The 14,628-nt window shown below is 56.4% G+C and overlaps 2 protein-coding genes across 2 annotated transcripts; both read right to left on the bottom strand.

Annotated features, from left to right (window-relative positions):
- Positions 1-999: 999 nt before the first annotated feature.
- Positions 1,000-1,329, bottom strand: LOC103000202 (ras-related protein Rab-6B-like). The gene has a single exon (XM_057556552.1). The coding sequence runs from the start codon at positions 1,327-1,329 to the stop codon at positions 1,000-1,002; it is 330 nt and encodes a 109-aa protein (XP_057412535.1).
- A 4,522-nt stretch (positions 1,330-5,851) lies between these two features.
- On the bottom strand, positions 5,852-13,583 carry SSTR3 (somatostatin receptor 3). Its single transcript, XM_007165657.2, has 2 exons — positions 12,926-13,583; positions 5,852-8,307 (listed from the first exon to the last, which is right to left on the bottom strand). The coding sequence occupies exon 2, from the start codon at positions 8,270-8,272 to the stop codon at positions 6,995-6,997; it is 1,278 nt and encodes a 425-aa protein (XP_007165719.2). The 5' UTR covers positions 8,273-8,307; positions 12,926-13,583; the 3' UTR covers positions 5,852-6,994.
- Between the last annotated feature and the right edge of the window lie 1,045 nt (positions 13,584-14,628).

Here is a 14,628-nt window from a genome sequence, read left to right as displayed (position 1 = left end):
GAACTTGGCCGAGCAGAGCCGAGTCCGGCCGAGCCCAGCGTGTCCGGCCGATTATCGCCGGGTCTGACCGAGTGGATCCGAGTGGTGCCGAATAGAGCCGAGTCCGGCAGAGCGGAGAGGCTGAGGACGCCAAGCGGAGAGGGGAAGGTTACGCGGCGCCCCCTGCCGGACACAGAGCACAGCGCTGGCGTCGGCCAGAGCCAACCGGCCGCCTCCTGGTCCTGCGACAGTCCTGTGAGATGGGACTACCGAGCCCATTTTATGGATGAGGAAACTGAGGCTCCAAGAGGTTTTGAGTCTGGCCCAAAGGCACGCAGAGCTAAGAAGTGGTGGCTGTGAGGCTCGAAATGGATTGTGTGGCCGTGAGCTCACCTGCCACACCACCCATGTCAATGGTCATTGTGTGTTTGCTTTGTTCTCCCCATAATTGCTGCCATTTATCATGGTCAGCAAGGAGGAAGGACCCACCCTATCTGATGAGCGGGCGGAAGGCCTGCACCGGAGCACAGAGACAACCCCTCCTCTTACAGATGGCGAAACCAAGCAGGCTCTGGGCACACTGACCAAGCGCAGCAAGGCCAGCAGTTCCTGTGTGCAAATATTGACATGTTTCCTGGTCATTAACGCAGAGAGCAGGACCGAGAGGCCCCGTACTCCTGCAGGCCTCATTTTCCCTTCCTGTTAACAAGATGGCCAGAGGGCAGGAGCTCCTGGCTGTGTACAGGCTGTGTCCCTGGGCTGTGTGAGCCAGGACCTGGGGTGTCTGGGACCCTGGGGGAGGCCAAGTGTGGCCCCGGGCACTTTCTTTGAGCCTGTGAAAAAGTGAAGACTAGCCTTGCTCTCCGTGCACACGTATGTGCATGAGTGTGTCACTGACATTCACTCCTGTGTACACACCACCTTAGCCTGCCAGGCAGGCCTATGCCGAGGCTGCAGGGCTCGCTGGAGGGTTCTCACAACAAGTGAGTAGTGTCAGAGGAAGCCAGCGGTCAGGCTGCATTAGCGGGAGCAGCCGCCCTTGCTGGCCAGGGACTCCTGGGGTTGGTCCAGCTTGATGTCAATCATCCCTTCTTTGCTTTTCTCCTGGACATTCTCCATTCCAGGCAGAGCCGAGGCCACACGTCGGAAGAGCTGCTTCACGTTGTAGCCGGTCTTGGCACTGGTCTCGATGAACGTGGCGCTCAGTTCTTTGGCACGCTGCTCGCCCTCCTGGATGGTCGCCTGCCTCTTGTCAGCCAGGTCGGTCTTGTTGCCCACCAGCAGGATGATGACGTCACTGCCCCTGTCTGTCCCGGCATCATCCATCCGCTGGTCTGGGCTGCCCTTCATGCCTGTTGAGTCTTGCCCAAGGACATCGTATGTTACCTCCAGTGTCCGCCAAGGAGCTGGCACCACTGACCTCAGAGCTCTTTCCACCTCCAGCATCACTCCTGCCACCCTGGCCCTCAATTTCATAGTTTCTAAAAGCTATGGACACTGGACTGGGGGCTAGGAAAACGTGGTTCTTGGTCCTGCCTCTGGTGCTGTGACCCTGGGCAAATCACATGACCATCCCAGGCTTCACTATCTTCAGCTGTAAAATGGGTAGCAGAGCTGTTCTTAGTACCTTGAACATCTCGCATGCCTCCTCCTGGTGCACAAACACCAGTTCCCTCTTGATGCTTGGCTGGGCTATAACCCTTCCGGGGAGACGTCCTCCCCAATGCATGGCTGGATTCTTGCTTCTGTTAAAGCACTTCTCATGTTTATTTAACACATAGCACCTACGATGCACTGTTCTAAGCTGTTTATAAATCTCTATTCATTTAATCTTCTTAACAATAGACATCTACTCTCATCTTCATCTCAAAGAGGAGGAAACCGAGGCACAGGAAAGTTAATTAACTGGCTCTAGGTCAAACAGCTAGTGAATGGATGAGCCGGGTTTTAAAACCAGACAGTTCCAGGTTCTGGGGGCTTAAGAACCACCTCTTTATCTCTTATGTTCAGTACAACTTCCTTCACCCCAGAAGACAGGCCTTGTACTTCTCTGCCTTCAGCTTTTTGCAGTTGGTGGCTGTTCTGTAAACACTTGTTGAAGGAAAGAATGAATGAATTAGTTCAAGGTCCTCCAGAGACCCAGGAGAGGAGGGACTGTTGGCTCCATTTTGCAGGTGGGAATTATATTAGTTTGCTGCCAGAACAAAGTACCACAAACTAAGTGGTTTAAACAACAGAAATTTATTTCTCATAGTTCTGCAGGCTAGAAGTCCAAAATCAAGGTGTCAGGCAGGGTTGCTTCCTTCTGAGGGCTGTGAGGAAGGACCTCTTCCAGGCCTCTCTCCCAGCTTCTGGTGGTTTGCTGGCAATCTTTGGCATTAACTTGTGGAAGCATCACTCCAGCATTTTCCCCATGCTCGTGTCTGTGTCCTAATCTTCCCTTTTCTTAAAAACACCAGTCATATTGGAATAGGACCCCACCTGACTCCAGGGTGACGTCATCTTAACTGCTTATAACTGCAAGGACCCTATTTCCAAATAAGGTCACATCCGGAGGTACTAGAGGTTAGGACTTCACATGAATTTGAGGGGGGAGCGGTACACAATTCAATGCACAACTGGAATTAACCTCCTAGGAGGTCCTGTCTGACACAGCTTCTGTCCCTGAACTGGGCCTCACCTCTGCTTTTCTCCCTTTCATTCACTGCCTTCCTCCAACCCCAGGGCCTTAGCACATACAGTCCACCTGCCGGGCACACTCAGGTTCACCCTCTGCTCTCAGTGCCGCCCCCAACACGGACCCCTTCCCCCAGCTGTGATCCCCCAGAGCACAGTGCCCTGCTGTCCCCACTGGATAGTGGTCCATTTACTTGTGTGGTTGCCTGTGAGCGCCACAAGGCACGGGAACCATGTCTATTTCCCCAGCCCGGTGTCAGGGCCTTGCACACAGTGGGTGCTCAGAAAAGTCTTTATTAACTTAATGACCTTTACCCAGAGAGGTCAGTGAATGGCCAAGACTGTGTGGTAGGTTCATGGCAGAGTGGGCCTAGGTCCCAGGCCTCCTGACTTTGGGTCTCTTGACATTTTGGGGATGTGTTTGCCCCATGGCCTTCCAGTAGGATCACCAAGAGTCTCACCAGGGCCTGCCAGTGACAGGGAAGCACCCTGAGGTTTCGGCGGGACCATGGCCTTGCACAACTCCAGGGAGAGCTCCTCACGTTACAGCCTGGGGTTCTTGCCGCCTTTAGAGTGCTTTCTTCTGTGTCTGGAGTCCTGTGGCACCCAGGCTGTCACCTCCCCATGGGACTGTGGCCTCTGTCTCCCCCACCCCTTGGAGGTGAGGAGGGCCTGAAGCCTGGGGGCCTTGGCCTCCCCTATCCCAGGCCCTGCAGACTCCTAGCTCCTTTCTGCTGGTGCTGAGGCTGACATATGAAGTCCTGGTTCAGAGCCTGGTGGCCATGGGCTGTTGCCAGGCAACAGCCTCTGAGAGACAAGTTCAAGGTAAGGTCTTGGGTCTGAGCAACTTGGATGTCTGGAGAGACGGAATCAGGCAGAGAGGGTCATTGCCACCCCTTCCTGCCGGCTCGGGCTCACAGCCCCAGAGCCTGCCCTCAGCCCACAGCCCTTGTGGTCCCCATAACCCACAGATCCCAGCCCCAAACCCCCATATAACTCCTTCCATTCCCCTGATGCCCCCCCCCCATTTATTCAGGGTCACCACATTGCACAGATCCAAAGGAGGCTAAGGTCACAGTGTGAAAATTCCCCCCTGGAATTGAGAAATGGAATTTCCCCCATTCAGTCATTTATTCCAAATAGTCATATGAGGGGCCCACAGCACTACCAGGCCCTGGGAACACAGATGCATCACGCACAGCCCCTGCCTGGAGGGACAAAGCTATTGGGACCCCCCCCCCGACACACACACACACACACACACACACACACACACGCACAAGAGCGTGCACAGGTAGTGACATATGGTGAGATGGGGAAGCTGGATAGCTGTGGGATCCAGAGAGGGGACCCTGGCCCAGGCCCACTCCCCACACAACCTGGGCTGCAAGCAGTTCCTCTGCTCCCACCCGGTGCACACCTGCCACACACACAGCAGGCCCTCGGTGTTACACCCCAATACACATTCACTCGTGGATATGGCTGAGATGCCCCGAGCACCTATTATGTGCCCTGCACTGTGTTTGCACACCCCTCCCCCATCCCGTTATTGTTGCTGCCTGGCTCTTCTCTCCCTGCCATTGATAGTCAGTCCCTGACCCAACTCCTACCCCAATGGTCAGGCCAAACTGTCCATCACAGTGTCCCACCTTCTCTCTAGCTGGAAAGATGGGCACGTGACCCACATCTGGCCAATCATAGCATTCTATCACCTAGTCTTTGGTGATTGGCCCAAGGGGCCATCATGTGACTCAGTTAGAGCCAATCAGCTCTCTTGCATGAGATCTGATATTTGGACACAGGAAGAGAGTATATCTACTGCCTTTGGATCAAGATCTGTAAAGGTGCAGGCTGAGGCTTGTCAGGAACGTCTTCCATGACTCCTGGAGGACCAGGATTCTGGGAGGCTATACACAAAGAGGCCTGGGCACGCAGAGCTGAGAGACAGGAGAGAAGGAGCACCCCGATAGAGATGGATGCCTGTACCCACCCCCACCCATGCACACCCGTCTAAAAGCACAGCGCCCGCCAGAGGAATTGGCCCAGGCCAGTTGTCATGTGTCACTGACTTTATTGACAAGAGTTAGAGTCAGAATTTCCCTAAGGGGCCTCCCAGCCACCCTTGCAGAACAGGCTCACTTGCCCCAGCAATCAGAAAAGTAGGGTTGGCCAGGAAAGCAGGAAATGCTGGAATGCCAGGGGCCCTCTTTCCTCAGACCCACAGATCCCCCTCAGGGGAACACCAGACTGAGGACTGGGCCTCCAACCTCCACACAAGCTCTAGTTTTGCAAACTTCTTTCCGCCTAATGGGGCCTCACTCTCCCCCAAGCCCTGCCTCCCTGATCCTTGGTCTCTGACCCCCAACTTCCCTTCCTCATGTCCTGCACTCACCCCCAAGGGCTGGAGACAGAGAAGCCACTTGATGAAGGAGAAGGGGTTGAAGGCCACACCTGGCAGGGGGCTGTCTCCACTCTATAATCTGTTATGGCCCACCCCCAGCCATTGCAGTGTACATGGCAGTTTACCCCAAACGACTCCTTTTCTTCCCAAATCCCAGGAGGCAGGCAAGCTGGGACAACCACTTCCATTTTATGATGGGAAACTGAGGCCCAGAGACGTCAAGGCTAGACAGGATCAGAAGGTGAGTTGAAGATCTAGGCCTCCCAACTTGTGGTTCCCATGCTTTCCCTGAGGACCCCCTACCCTCTGCGGGGTGGGGGGTTGGGAGATTTAACTGGAGGTACCACCCTCCCCAGGACCAGTCTCTCTGTGGCTCTAAGGGGTCATCTCTGGGAGGGAGTCCAGGCCAGCCCAGGCCCAGCCTTGGACAGTGGCCTCTCCCTGTGGCCTCCCTGTGGCCTCCCTCCAGCCTCCTCTAGTCTTGTCTTCCTTGGCCCTTCCCGACCTGCTGCTCTGGGGCATGTAGAGGACCAGAAGGCCTGCTCCCCAGCCTGCAGCTCTGCACCACCCCTCCCAACCTCTCCCGGGAGCCAGGCCTTGCTTCTCAGCTCTGTCCCCAGGCTTCCACCAAGGCCTAGCCCTTCTTACCAGCACTGCAGGCCCTCAAGGGGGCTGGGCCTGTACCTTTCAGAGCATTTGTTTTTCCACCCTGATGGCATCCTTTCCTTGAGTTTGATCAGGCCAGGCACCGGCAACCATGTTTCATTGATGGTGCAACTGAGCTCAGCCCAGAGGGGCCAAGGTCGGCTCCAAGGTCATGGAACAGATCTGTCCTCCACCTCCTCCTGCTTGTCCTCCTCCTTCGCCTTTCTCTTCCTCCTTTCTCTTCCCCCTTCCTCTCCCTCCTCTTCTTCTTCCTTCTCCTCCCAGCTCTGTTTAGACACTCTGCCTTCCCATTCCAGGCTGCCTGGGCCAGGTCCCTGCCTTAGTCGCCGAAGGGGGAGAAGCAGGGAGGATTTCTCCTATGAGGAGGTTCCTGAGCCCTCAAAGACCCTGAGACCCCCTCCAGCCACAGGACACAAAGTGAGCTGCTTTGAGGATTGATTAGCTGCCCCCAACAGGGCCTGAGCTAGCCTTTGGGTGGCCTAAGCTTATGCAACATGGGGTCCCTCTTTAAGAAAAGGAATACAAAATTACAAGTACAAAATTAGACTCAGGGCCTCAGAAGGCCCCGAGCAGTCAGGGACCCTGAAGCTCGACTTAATTAGCTTCCTGGAAAATCACCTCTTCTCCTCTTGTCCGGGAATACAGGAGTCCTGGCATTGACTGTCTGGGCCAAGAGGGCCTGGAGGTTATTGGGTTGTTTAGCAGGTGAGGCCTGAGGCCCAGAGAGGAGACGAGCTGGCCCACAGGCTTGCAGCAAGAGGGGGAGAGCTGATGGGGGCCTGGGCAATCTCATACCCCTTCTCCCTACCAGGTAAGACTTTATCCTATTTGGGGATGCAGTACCACTCCCTGTGAATGTGGGCCCCCACTCCCTCTTTTGTGAACCTGACTCTGAGCCCGGGAAATCCAGGCCTTGGTTTATCCCTCTGAGGGCCAAGATTCAGGATGCTCTGTTTCGGAAGGGGAAAGCCAGTCGGTACCTATCCCCTTAACCTGACCCCACCCAGCCCAGCAGTGGTGCCCCTCCAGACTTCTCATCTGATAGAGCTCGTCCAGGCCGTATCTCGCATCCCTGAGTCACAGAGGAGAACACAAGGCCCAGAGAGGGGAAGTGACCTATCTGAGGTCACACAGCAAGTCTCGGCAGCAATGGGATCAGAGCCCAGGCCTCTGAACTTCCCATCATGGGCCCCTGGCACCTCAGGTGGCATGCCCTAGGCGTACCCACAGTCTTTGCCCTGTCCTTGGGCTACCCTGGCCCTCCGCAGGCCCTTACAGATAGCTGATGTGCAGGGTGCCTGACTTCTCCGCAGCTGAGGGTTCTTGGGGTAGGAACTGACGCTCCTTTCTGGTGGGGCCGCTGGGAGGCTGCTCCTGTCCGCTGGGACCCGGCTGTGTGATCCGGTTGACCCGGCCATTCATCTCCTTCAGCTCCTCATGCTTCCCTGCTCCCTCCTGCCCATCCTCCCCACCTCCATCCTCTTCCTCATCCTCCTCTTCCTCTGTCTTCTCTGGAGGCCCCAGGGGAGGCTCCTGGTTGCGCACACGGCGGGAGGGCCGCAGCAGGACCCTGCGGAAGCCCTGCTTGAAGCGGTAGGAGAGGAAGCCGTAAAGGATGGGGTTGGCACAGCTGTTGGCGTAGGGCAGTGCCACCACCAGGAAGTAGAGGCCGAAGAAGGCGGGTTCCTCGGGCAGCGGGCACACCACGTTGATGATGTTGAGCACATAAAAGGGCATCCAGCAGAGGACAAAGAGGGCCACCACGGCCACCACCATGCGCGTGACCCTGCGCTCAGAATGCCGCCGCCGCTGGCACGAGGGTGCCCACACCCGCCGCCCAGCTGAGCGCACCTTGACCACGATGAGCAGGTAGCAGAGGCAAATGACCAGCAGCGGCCCAAAGAAGCCCAGTGCGGCCGTGTAGATGATGAAGCCAGCCCGCCAGGCCGCCGCCGGCTCGGGCCACTGCATGTGGCAGGTGCTCATGCCACGGGGCACGCCAGAGAAGACCACCACGGGCAGCACTACCACGGCTGAGGCCACCCAGACGGCCGCGCTGACTGTGCGGGCCACGGGCGCCGTGCGCCAGCGGGCTGAGCGGGTGGGATGCGCTACCGCCAAGTAGCGGTCCACGCTCATGACAGTGAGACAGAAGATGCTGGTGAACTGGTTGATGCCGTCCACAGCCATGACCAGGCGGCACATGAGGGACCCGAAGGGCCAGTAGGACAGGGCGTTCTGGGCGGCCAGGAAGGGCAGCCCCAGCATGAAAAGCTCGTCAGCCAGCGCCAGGTTGAGGATGTAGATATTGGTGACCGACGGGCTGGCCGTCTGTCGCAGGACCACGTAGATGACCAGTGAGTTGCCCAGCAGGCCCACCACGCACACCACCAGGTAGACCAGTGGGATCAGAATGCCGCTGACAGCCAGCCCTGCTGCACTCCGTGCTGCGGACGCGTTTCCAAGGATGGCATCCAGGGGCCAAGCCGAAGAGGCGTTCCAGGGTTCCGAGGGCGTGGGCACCAGTGAAGGATAGCCAGGGGTGTCCATGGCCAAGAGAGGGTGGTCAGCAGTCAGCTACTGGCCTGGAGGTAGGAGGACACAGTTTGGTCATGTCAGGGCATGGCTTTCTCTCTTCAGCCCCTCCCCCATCACACTGAACCTGGAGACTTCCTGGGCACCTGGCCAGAGTTTGACGACATGTCACGGCTCATTCACTCTGCACAGGCTAGCAAGGGAGGCGGGCAAGGTATCCTCACTTGTCACATGAGGAAACTGAATCTCAAAGAGGCGAAGTGACCACTCTGTACCGCATAGCGGGGGTGTGGCATGGGCCTCTGGGGACCAGCACTGACCTGGACACCAGTGTCCGTTCACCTATGCACAGGGCAGGTGCTCCACACCTGTTCAGTAAAGGGATCATTCGATAAGCTGATGACAACATAAGCCCTTTCCTCCATACCGGCATTTTCCAAACGTTTTTGACACCAGTGCCTTTTACATTGCAACCCAACGAAGTCATATTGTTCCATAAAACAATATTTGCCCTTTCTACATATGATTAGCCTGCTGGCAGAGCCCCAAGTGGATCACCCACTGTGATAGACTGAATGTGTCCTCCCCCACGCCAAATTGATATGTTAAAATCCTAATCCCCAGTGTGACGGTATTAGATGGGAGGGCCTTTGGGGGGTGATTTGGTCGCGAGAGTAGAGCCCTCATGAATGGGATTAGTGCCCTTCTAAAGGAGACGCCAGACAGCTCCCATGTGCCTTCCGCCATGCAAGGAAACAGCAAGAAAACAGCCACCTATGAACCAGGAAGCAGGTCCTCACCAAACACCGAATCTGCCGGCACACTGATCTCGGACTTCCCAGCTTCCAGGACGGTGAGGAATGAATTTCTGTTGTTTTTAAGCCACCCAGTCTATGGTATTCTGTTACAACAATCTGGACAGACTAAGACACCCCCCAAACAGGTCTCAGCTCTCACACTAGAAAAACACTGCTGCATATCACAGGTCCTTAACCTTGAACCCAAGACTCTTGATGAACTTCAGAGGATCCATAAACCCCCCAAACTCTGGTGAAAGTTAATACATCCTTGTTTTTTCTGGGCAGAGCCCAGCGCTTTCATCAGATTCCTCAGATTCTGAATGGATTTAAGAACCACAGGCTCAGAGGTGTCCCTTCCCCTGGAAATCAAACCCCTTGAGGACTCTCTCAGCCCTGCTCATCCCACTGCACCCCGGCAAAGGCCCTGCTGTGAACAGGGCTTGTGAAGGATGATTGGCTGTGAACCTGGGGGGTGGGTGGCTGGGGCCCCTTCTGCCCCAAAGGCTGACCGATGGCGGAGAAATTCACAACACGCTGGAGGTAAGGACGAGAATAGCTGGCTCCCCCCTGCGCTGGTGGGGCTCCCCCGAGAAGAGGACACTTCAAGTGGGTCTTGAAACGTGAGTAAGAGCTTGCCCAGCGGCACAGTGGGAACAAGCGTCCCCATTCACTCTGTGAGCACTTCTTACTACACTTCTCATGTGTTATAAGGAGCTGAGACTCCTCCTGGCTACCCTGCTAGACTTGACTCTCAAGCGTGGAGATGCTAGTATTCGGCTCTGGTCCTTTCCCTCGTCCCTTTCATACAAGCGCAAGTTCTGCACCAGTGTTTGAGGCATCGAATGAATCAGAGGAACCCCGGTGGACAAATCTTAACGCAAAGGGAGGATGAATTGCTGATAGTGGGAATTCAGGCCCTGCTGGGAGAGACGTCCTGCCCCAGGATTGGCTAGCCTCCCTCAGCAGGACTTTCTGGCTCTCCAGAGACCCAGTTAGAGGCCAGGGCTGAAAGCTGGAGCCTCTCTGCGACTGGACCTCCTCCCCTCCTTCCAAATGACCACCCCCCTTCCCCAGTCCCTTGGCTGCTGGCTGCCCTGACTCTCCCTACAGAAACCCCTAGGGAGAAGGAAACTTCTCAGAGGAGCCTTCCTCCAGCGCTCTCCTGCCCACCGAACACTGGACCTGAAACGCCTCCAGTGAGCCCTATGGTACCCACTGCCCTGTCCGGACACCACTTTTCACATGCAAAGCTCCTGGAAAGGGGAGGCACCCCAACTCAGAGCAAATGCCTCTGGGTGGGTGAGCATGCCCGGTACCCCTGCCCAATACCCGGGACTTCCAAGGGCTCTGAGCACCAGGCGGGGTGATGCCAAGAATGGCAAAGAACCCCTTGGTCCTGGCTCTTCCTGATGCTTCGCCAGGCTGGCCGGGCTCAGAGCACCCTCTCCCTGCTCCTCCGAGCCTGATGAGAGCCCTCAACCTGCCCTCACCCCAGGCACTAAGCAAGGGGGCATCTGGGCAGTGGGCGCATAGGATCGTAACAGTGCTGCCAGCCCTTTGTCACTGAGCTAAGGTTCCACGCTAAGCAGTGACATGCAACATCCTCTAGGGTCTTATGAGGGAGGCACTAGGGTTGTCCCCACAGTACAGACAGGGAACAAAATTGAGGCCATGCACTCTGGTCACACAGCTAAGGAAGGGACAAAGCTGGGAGGATTCGTAAGACCATCTCCCACCCACTCCATTTCACAGGCCGGCAGACTGAGGCCAGGCCTGGAGAAGGCACTTGTCTAAGGGTCATAGCTGGTCCGGGCCACCAGCTGGCATCCAGCTCTCCCACCAACCTATTCAGAGCCCTCCTCACTGCTCCTCAGGCTCTTGAACCATTAAGATCATGGGCCCAAATCCCTAAACCCTTAGAGACCTAAAAATAGAATTTTAGAGTCTTAGAACTGAGTTGTAGAGTCATAGATTTTTAGACTCCGTATCTTTGAATCGGAGAAAGTCAGAATTCCAGAACGCTGGAATCAGCCCTTCTTAGACCTGGAATTGTGAATCTGGGACCTTAGAGTCCGGACTTCCTCGGCTGGGGAGCCCTACGTCACCCGTCCATCCACCTCGCCTCCTTGCGTGCACATCGTCTTTATAACATCCCCGCCAGGTGACCAATCACAACCCAGGGCTGGAGGAGGGAGGGGAGCAGCAGACTCCCAAGAGAGGAGCAGTGAGCCAGGCAAACCTAATTTCCGGGCTGCAGGGACAGATGCCCCCGGGGAAGCCTGAGGGTGAGCTCTGAGGACGGCCCCTCCTGCCCAGACACACACATGTGTACCCACAGGCACACGTGTTAACACACATGGCCCTGGCGGGAACACAGTGTACCAGCCAGGCCCTGCCTTTGTACAGGAGGATGAAATAGCCCCTCCCCAAGCCCTTGGTCCCCCCAGAAGACTCCCTGCCTCCACCCTTATCTGGGCCCATCTTCCCTGTCAAAGTTTAACGGGCCAGAGTGCCAGAAGCAAGGAAATTATAGCTTTCCATTGGGGTAAGTCAGACCTGCAATTCAGATGCCACCTTTTCTTTAAGGAGCTAGGGTGCTGTGCATGATCTAGTTCATCCTTTGGAGAGGAGGGCCTTTTTCTCCTTGTCTGGTTTATCTTTGGCACAAGCTTGCCTGAAAGCCGGGGGCGGACTCCTTAGAGGACTATTCCAGAGGGAACAGAAGTCCAGAGAGGGTGAGTGGTCGCCCTGAGCCCCACAGCAATTCAGAATCGCCCCTCAGGGATGCCAGACACCCCAGTCGTTCTCCATTTGTCTATCTCCCACCCCCTTCCCCTCTAGATTGCCGGCTCTTGGGCGCAGGACCCTGAGTTATTTATATCTGTAACCCCAGCACCCAGCACAGCACGCAGGCATCTGCAAACGTGAGCAGACCAAGCAGTTCAGCAAGTAGAACTAGGAGCCAAGTAGGAGGGTGCTCCTGGCAGAGGCCTCGAACTCACATCATGAGACCCTCACCAAGCCCAAGAGAGGGTGTTTTTAGAGAGGAGGAACTTGAGAGTCAGAGAGGTTCGGTAAGCTGTGCAAGGTCACTCTGCTGGTGAGTGGGAGGCCAGAAGTTGAGCCCAGTTCTGTTTTTTCCTAAACCATCCATACCTCCCAGGCCTGCGGGCTTCCCTGAAGGCCTCGGGCTGAGAGACGTCAAGAACTGAGACAGCCCTGGACAATGCAGGCTGATAGTCCCTGGCTGATTCTACATCCTTCTTTCTCTCTGCTCCCCTGGGCCTGTCCCCAGGGAAGAGGCCCAGATCTTCAGTGCCCCCCCTCAGACCTGGGGTCCGACCCACAGGAACACACCCCACAAGCCCACAAACCCTAGGTTGGGGGCTTGGGCTCTGCCACAGAGGGAGGATGCCAAATTGCTGTGTGACCTTGGGCAACTCACTTCCCATCTCTGGACCTCAGTTTTTCCTATAAAAACGAAGACAAGCCTACCCACCTCCCAGGGTTGTTGTAAAGATTAAATGGGAGTGGGCAGAGCCCAGTGCCCAGCCCAGAGGGGGAGCTCAGGAAAGCTGGCCTTTGAGCCAAGGAGGCTAAATGCCATGATGCATCTGGTTTTGTCCAGCTCCAACACTCTGCTGTTCCGTGACTCCAAGGTTCTGGAATCATGGTATGAGATTCCAAGATTAACGCCCACCCTCCAGCCCCCCGCTGTCCACGAAGAGGTCGCAGAATGGCCTCCTGCCTCCCTGGACCTTCCACCCTCTCCCAGTCCCCAGCCCCAGCCTCCCAAGTTCATCCTGCGCAGAGGGTGAGCTCCAGCACCCCACCCTCTGGGACCCCATCCAGGCCCCATCCTCCTTACCTGCCCATGGGGTGAGGGCTCCCCTCCTTGCCGCCAAGCCGGTTATCATTCTGCTGCCCCCTCTCCCTGCCCAGTCCCCAGTGCCCCCGAGCACCCCTTAGCCGGGCGCTCCACACTGTGCCCACTTTTAGACGGCTTGCGAACGGAACCCCCTCCTAGGCCTGCAGCGACCACGTCTGCCCACAGAGCCGCTCCCATCTGGTCTCCGGCCCTGACTTCCCACCAGCGCCTGGTGCATCACCCCCCATCTCCAGGACACGTCTTGGGTGGTGGCGGGGGGTAGGGGCACAGATGGGGGGTCTGCAAGCAGGAGCCTGGGGTGGGGGAGGAGGGAGAAGCCTCCCAAGAAAAAGAAGAGAAATGGGGAACAGGGGACCATAAAAAACCAATAGAAAGAGAGGGAAAAGGGGGGTCGGTCGGAGGTAGAGAGAGAGGGAGAGACAGAGAAGACGGCAGTGGGTGGAAAGCCAGAATGAGGGGGAGTGATGAGAAATGCGTGACAGGAGAAGAGAAAGAGGAGGAAAGAGCGAGAGAAGGGGCGAGAGGGAGGGATGCAGAGAGAGATGCAGGGAGAGAGAGCGGGGAAGGAGGGAGGAGAAGGAGGGGGTGGCAGGGAGAGTGACAGAGAAGGATTGTGCCACAGATGGTGACAAGGAGAGCCAGGGAAGGAGGGAGCAGGAGTGGGGTGCGGGAGGGGCCGGGAGGAGGGGCCGGAGCGCAGGTGCGGGTGAGGGAGGAGGGGCGGCAGGTTAGGGAAGGAGGCTGGAAGGGGTCGCAGATCCTGTTACCGGGGAGATTTCAGCCACCCACGCTGGCCTTGGCTCCCGAAAGGGGTTGGAAAGGAGAGCGTGGTACTCAGGGGAGCTGGGGGCCGAGAGCCAGTGGTGGGACGCCGCCCAGGCCACCATGCACACGTCCCCCAGGGTGACAGCTGGGTTCCAAGGCCAGTGCCGCAAGGAGGACTGGGAGCACGGGGCGAGCACTGGGTGGGGAGTACGCAGTCCTACGGTCTGGGTCCCCCAGCCACAGAGGAAGGCCGGGTGGGGGTTATCAGCCCTGAGACTGGTTGAGTCTGGAGAGCCCCTGGCAGGGTGAGTAACAGAAGGACAGGGTAAAGAAGAACTATTTCAGGCTTTGGGGACCAAGAGGCAACATCAAAGCTAGTATACAGGAGAACACAAATTTCCACTCTTTGTAAATTGACAAAATTTCAAATGTAATGATAAATAATCGAGGACATTTTTGTTGTTGTTGTTAATACAGATCTACTACCAGGGTGGTATTCTTTTTTTTTTTTTTTTTTTTTGGAGGGGGTAACATTTTGCTTCATCGGAGTTCAAAGTTAGCATTTCCTTCATCAAATCGATTGCAAGTGGTTTATAAAAAACAGCCCTAGCCGGCAGGCTGTACAAAAACAGGCGGTGAGCCAGACTTGGCCCCTGGGCCAGATTTGCCAACCCCTAAGATCTCTGTCTCGAGCCTGAGCACAGGCCTGGCTGCCCCTGGACGCCGTACCCCAGCTTGTGCCAACCAGCCATGTGACCATGGATAAGTTGTCCCCTCTCTGGGCCTCAGTTTCCTCATCTGGATCATGGGGAGATGGGACTAGATCATTCCTAAGTTTCTCTTTTGGTAGGAGCATCATAAGCGTATAAGGATCAGTGAGTAATGACCGCTGCTTTTATGAAGCCCTCATCCGAAGC

Source organism: Balaenoptera acutorostrata, chromosome 11, assembly GCF_949987535.1.
Source record: "Balaenoptera acutorostrata chromosome 11, mBalAcu1.1, whole genome shotgun sequence".
NCBI lineage: Eukaryota > Metazoa > Chordata > Mammalia > Artiodactyla > Balaenopteridae > Balaenoptera > Balaenoptera acutorostrata.
This window is presented reverse-complemented; position numbering and strand designations above follow the sequence as displayed.

Coding starts and splice junctions, on each gene's coding strand:
- LOC103000202 (XM_057556552.1), bottom strand. CDS start 1,329: ATGAAGGGCAGCCCAGACCAGCGGATGGATGATGCCGGGACAGACAGG.
- SSTR3 (XM_007165657.2), bottom strand. CDS start 8,272: ATGGACACCCCTGGCTATCCTTCACTGGTGCCCACGCCCTCGGAACCC.